Here is a 6,000-nt window from a genome sequence, read left to right as displayed (position 1 = left end):
GATTGCAAACTTTGGTGAATTGCAATCTCCAGCACATCCCCTATATTTTAGAAGTTCACCAGGAATATAACGTGGGGGCGCGTTTGATTTAATAAAGCTGAATTGCAAGCACATCCACATCATAACCATGGCATACTCTGATCTGTTGAACAAGAATTTTTGTGCTTTCAACCTCATAGCCACAACACATTTAACATTTCTTAAGTTGTAGTTATGTGTTCAATTACTTCGTTTTTTTGTGATGTTTCCACGAATTATGAAATCGTGCAAGGCTATAATTAAGTTATCATTCTCCCATGGCTGACTATCGTTTGCATTCTGCAAGCAAATTTCTCACATGTTGTGTGTGGATGATGTCATTAATTTTACACTTTTAAGTACTTTTTCCCCTTTACCAAATAAAATTGCATTTTTTCAGGAATATTCATGTCAACTTTCAAGTCATTCTGACAATCGTTCTTTTTTTACAGTGTTTTGAAATCAGAACCTTAGTTACAATCACCCTGTATATCACAAATCATTGCCAATTAATCTGCATTATTTATGCTTCATTAAATGCATGATATTCACCTAATTTTTATTACAGTTTTTGCAAAATACCTTCCTAATTAAGCATACTGAAAGTAACTGGAGAAAACATCTTTATATATTATGTGATTAACATTAAAAGAATTTTCAAACACACACAAAGTAATCCATTGAGTTGAGCAAAAAATAATTGAATTGCAAAAGTTGGTTTTTGTTAAAATGTAAGAAATATTTATTGAATAATTAATATGGGAATAGTGTTAAATTAATAAACATTTTGTTTTAATTAAAATTTGTTTTAAATTATTTAAAACAAAAAACCGCTTTTTTTACCAACCCTGGCTTATGTTACTGAAATGGGTGGAGGCCTTCTTCGTTGATCGTAGTCAGTTTGTCTGTTTCAAGGGCCAGAACTCCCCACACCTCCAGGTCAAATCTGCAACGCCTGAGGAGGATCGGTCCTCTCCCTCCCCCCCTATTATTTCTAATTTATATTAATGACCTACCATTATCAATCAATTGCTCCATCAGACTTTCGGCCGAATGATTGTGTTGTCAAATTTACAGCAGATCCGACCAAGATTCTCTCCAGCACAACCGTAACACTATCTGAATGAGCTAATCTGGCAACTACCCCCTAAACATCTCCAAAACAGTCTCTCTTCATGAAACTTACCCGTATAAGATCTTCCCTCGAATTTACTTACTCAATTAATAATTATTTAATCAGAGGTTTCCCATTACAAATACCTGGATGTGATATAATTTTACTACCGATCTCTTGATTGGAACCTCCACACACATTATATATTTCAAAAATGCCTTCAAAAACTTTTTTCCTTCAACCTCAAAAATATTCCATCTGCCACCTATGCTTCCAAACTTATATCCTTCCTGTCCTCTCCTATGCCTGCAAAATTTTGGATCCCTATACAAAAAGCAATATAGATAAGCTGGAATCTATCCAAAATAAATCTACCCGCTTTATTTTAAACTACTGGTGTCTTCTTGTTTCCATCATACAGCTTAAATGCCAACTTAAAATATCCTCCTACTTACCTCATGTAGATATATAGCTTGCCTACCATTACTTTTCAAAATTATCTACGGCTATTTTAACATTGACACTAACTACATTCTAATCAAATCTTCACATTTTTCCAATAGACTCAATCACTCCCAAAAATTGAAAACTTTTTTTTTTTTGCATCCACAGATTGCTTCAAATTTATCAAATTTAGCTTCTCCCCCGTACAATTATTGATTGGAACAACCTTCCATCAAATTCTGTAGACTGTACTTCAATCTCCCACTTTGTATGTAGCATCAATCACCATCAAATCCCATCACCGCACCCTCTTGTATAGGCTTCGGCCAAGCAATATTGTATAAATAAATAAAAAAAAGAGAGAGAGACATAAAAAAAAAACATTTATTTTGTTTTCCCATTGATAAAAATTTAAGCTTCAAATTTTTTTAAACAATAAAACACACCTGAAAATATTACAGGTTCTAAGATATAATTTTTATATAAATTTCACAAAAAACATGAATATTTTAACATTCTTTAGACGAATGTTAGTTTCCACAAAAACAAAATCTAGGCACTTTGTTGTGTATAAACACTGACATAAATCTGATTTTTTAAAAAATCATAAAAAATAATTTTATCGCAAATGCTGGAAGAACAGAATATGAAATTTTGTACTATGTAGTTTCACGCATAGGCTGGCATTTAAATGTGTTTGAGGGGATGTGTGAAATTTAGACCATATTTTTCAGTCTTTTTTCAATCTCCATTCTCTCAATAACATAGTTCAATGCTAATAAATAAAAGTAAAAATGTGGTACACAAACACACATTAAAAAAATCTACATGGCTCTAAAATATAGTAAATATTAATAAAATTAAATCATTGAAACAAAAATATACAAAAAACTTCAAGTAAACAAAGTACTCTTAAATAAAATAAAAAATATTTGTTAAGTAACTAAAATCCAATTTACTAATGGCTCCTTTGAATACACACACTATATAAAAATTGAAACTCTGTTATTTGACACCTAACTTAGAGTTTCTTCTTTGAGAAACATGAATTTTACAGATCAGTGCTAGATTTAGTAATATTTTGATTATTGTTACTGTTAGGATTCATACTAACCATTTCAATATCATTTTTTGGCATCTCATCGCAACAATACACATTATTTGTTACATCAACTGTTGGCTTTGGTTCAGGGGCTCTGTACAAATACCAAGATATAAAAAAGAACAAACTAGAAAGAAACTTCACAGAACAGACTATTGCCAATATATTTGTGCTCATTTTCTGGTTGTTATAAAAGAGACAAGCTCCTTCATTATCACAAGACTCGTGCCACAGTATGCAACTTTGATCGATCAACCATCCAAATAGTATTGGTGCGGGAATGGTACCTGTTTCAAACAAAAAATAAAATTTGAGTTAGTGACTGATTAGATTTTTGCAGTCGATGAGATTTTGAATACGGAATCAATCTTCATTATGACATCAGTGGTTGGCATCATCATGTATTAGATAAGGGGTGGCAAACCTTTTCCCACACGATGCCACAACTGAGATTTTTTTTGGTGCACATGCCACTCTGAGAATTTTAACATGCAGATTATGTCTCATTTTAGGGGACATGAACATTATCTCTATTTCTGCGAAATATTATTCGTTGTTCTTAGTTTCGTAAAAATGTTCAGTTTGTCACTTTTAGTTCTACATTGTTTTTATTATCACAGTGCAGATTGTGTATGCATGCATATATTAGTAGGAGTTCATCTTACCTACGAGTAATTCCATTTCAAATCACCCAGCAAAATGCCAAAATGAACCCGACGGTCCCAGATTTCAATGATTTTTTTTTTTCATTTGTTGCTTTCACCATAATTACTAACCATGTGAAATATTATTTGCTTATCTCTAAAATTTTTTAAGAAAAAAAATGTTAAAATTTATCAAAAAATGACGCAGATGACTTTCAGAGGCTTGATTTTTAAGTGACATTGTTTGAGAAAATAAAGCATAACTTTTTGAATTCTCCATATATTCAAGTGAAATTTTCACTAAAGTGTTCACAAAAACATACAGAATATGAATAAAAATAATTCATACACTTACATTTGAAATTTATTTGGAAAAAAAATTATGTAAACTTTTTGTGGATTTTTTTGTAAGAAAAAAAACAATTTTCTAGTGTATTTTTAGACCAGAGGCACAGCAGTTACCGAAACAACTTTTATTTTAAATTTATAAATATGCATGGTAAAAGACTGAGGGGGGAAAAATAATGGTTTTTTGACCGTTAACATATTTATTCTGGCTCGTATCATAAAATTCATCAAAATAAGACTGGATTCGCTCCTATTTCAAATCGTTCAACTAGATACAAAACTGAAACCCATCATCCCTGATTCCAATTATTTTTTGTGTATTCCTTCTACCATCCTTGTTGACCATGAAAAATTTCATGTACATATCACAAAAACTTTTTGAGAAAAAAAGTTTTCTAATGCCACGAATAACGTCTCTAAGGCTAACCATTCAAGCCATAATAGAAAATATATCATAACTTGGCATATTTTCAATACATTCAAATGAAATTTTCACTAAAATGCTCACAAAAAATGCAGATTATGACTAGAAAAAAAAATTTTAAACACTTTTTTTAGAAGCACAGCATGAATTTTCTAATTTATTTTTTAATTTAATTCTATTATTATATTAAATAGAAGACTATAGAAGAATATATAAATGTTATGTTGACAGTTAATGTATTTGAGTCGCAAAACACAACTGTACTTATATGACTACATTAATTACATTTGTACATTTTCACTTAATATAACGATTCATGCTTAATAATAAATTTAAAGTTATATTTCATCTTTAATGTATGTTTGTTGCAGTATTCACTAATTAAGTTTCATGAGCAGTTAATGCAATAATTTAAAAACATTTAATATAAATTTTAAAAAAATTCATGAAATAATTGGAAATGTTAATATGATGTGTCAAATCAGAGTTGGTAAAAAAAAGTTTTAAATTCATACTTACATAAAATTCATTTGTTGTTGAATAAAATAATTTTAAATTTTACCTTCATGTTGAAAAGAGTGCTGAATACTTAAACATATTTTATGTTGTTTTGTAACTATTGTTAATAAACTTAAATTTCACTTTCAATTGATATATATATATATATACATACACATTTTTTAAGTTATTTCTAACATGCTCAATTATATAAGGATATTTTACAAAAACAGTGATAATTTTTGGATTTAGAGCATATATTTTAATAAACATATATTTAATATGAAAAAAATGCTACATTATAATATTTTTGAAGGCTTTTAATAATAAAAATATAGACCTATAGATTTTTTCCAAGTCATAATATAAAATTACTGATGAAAAAGCTAGAATGATGAAGTTACTGCTGCTTCATTGAAAAAACTAAAAAGTGTTAGAACCAAGCTGCCCCCACATACAAATGACGCAAGTTTCAATTATGACCTTGCTGAAGACAGAGAATGTGCTCTATAGAGTAGCCTACTCCAGTGTTGTGGACAAACTTTGAGTTAACTTGAAGTGAAAAGTTTTTTTCATGATAAGTTTCTATTTGAGCTAAGTATTTTATATCATCATTCTGGAATTCAAAGTAAAACGTCAGAAAGACACAAAATTTGTAGTGTTGGAAAAGAAACTGGATCTGGCTGTCATAAAAAGTGTTATGCAAAAGTGGAAAATCTGTTACCCATTACAAAACTGGACCCATCGGATATCAGTCTTTTGATCTTGAGTGGAGCAAGCTCTGAACTTTTACCTACTGTGTGTAAGCATCATAGAGATTTTTTCTTAAAGTAGTATGAAATATACCCGAAAGCATGCTTTAATCCTTATAAAATTTCGTAAGAAAAAAATAACAAAAGGTTTAAGAATAGTATACTTGTATATTTCACAGAAAAAAAATGAAATAGATGATTGTAAAAAATCAATTCCAGGGCAAAAAATATGCCATACTTGTAAGGTGAAGGTGAATAAACACATCAATAAATTAGGTGAAGAAACTGGATACTGTGAAGAGATGAAGATTAATAGTGATGTAGAGATAAGTAACTTGGAAATGTCAATTTTTAAACAAGAAGCACTTGAATAAATAAATTCATCTCTACAGAGAACATATATAGGAGAGTAAGCAATTAAACTTCATAGGGTAGCTCCACAGTGCAAGTCAAACTATGCCAAAAGAAAAGTCGAATCTGCACATTCTCTAATGTCAAAAGGATCTGGAAGGATATGCTATTTCCCTGAGAGACAAGGATTCCATTAATCATCAGTGTAGTGCTGCTGTGAAAAAAAAACCCTCATCATATTAAAAATGAAAAAGCAGAGGAAAGCCATTGTGTTTTCTTATTAAAAAAAAATAAAAAAAAATCAA

General features: G+C 29.9%; 1 protein-coding gene across 3 annotated transcripts in view; it reads right to left on the bottom strand.

Moving 5' to 3' along the window:
- Positions 1 to 1,947: 1,947 nt before the first annotated feature.
- The window catches only part of LOC149083242 (solute carrier organic anion transporter family member 4A1-like), a 104,168-nt gene continuing 100,115 nt past the window's right edge, over positions 1,948 to 6,000 (bottom strand). For all 3 annotated transcript variants that reach the window (XM_089236453.1, XM_089236455.1, XM_089236454.1), the window contains one exon: positions 1,948 to 2,965. In XM_089236453.1, the coding sequence (XP_089092579.1) occupies positions 2,628 to 2,965 (338 nt within the window). In that variant the 3' untranslated portion in view covers positions 1,948 to 2,627. The remainder of the gene's footprint in view (positions 2,966 to 6,000) is intronic.

The sequence above is a fragment of the Pholcus phalangioides genome, unplaced genomic scaffold (genome assembly GCF_987345545.1).
Source record: "Pholcus phalangioides strain wild (caught in Gottingen) unplaced genomic scaffold, Ppha-v1.0 ptg000009l_1, whole genome shotgun sequence".
Classification (NCBI taxonomy): domain Eukaryota; kingdom Metazoa; phylum Arthropoda; class Arachnida; order Araneae; family Pholcidae; genus Pholcus; species Pholcus phalangioides.
This window is presented reverse-complemented; position numbering and strand designations above follow the sequence as displayed.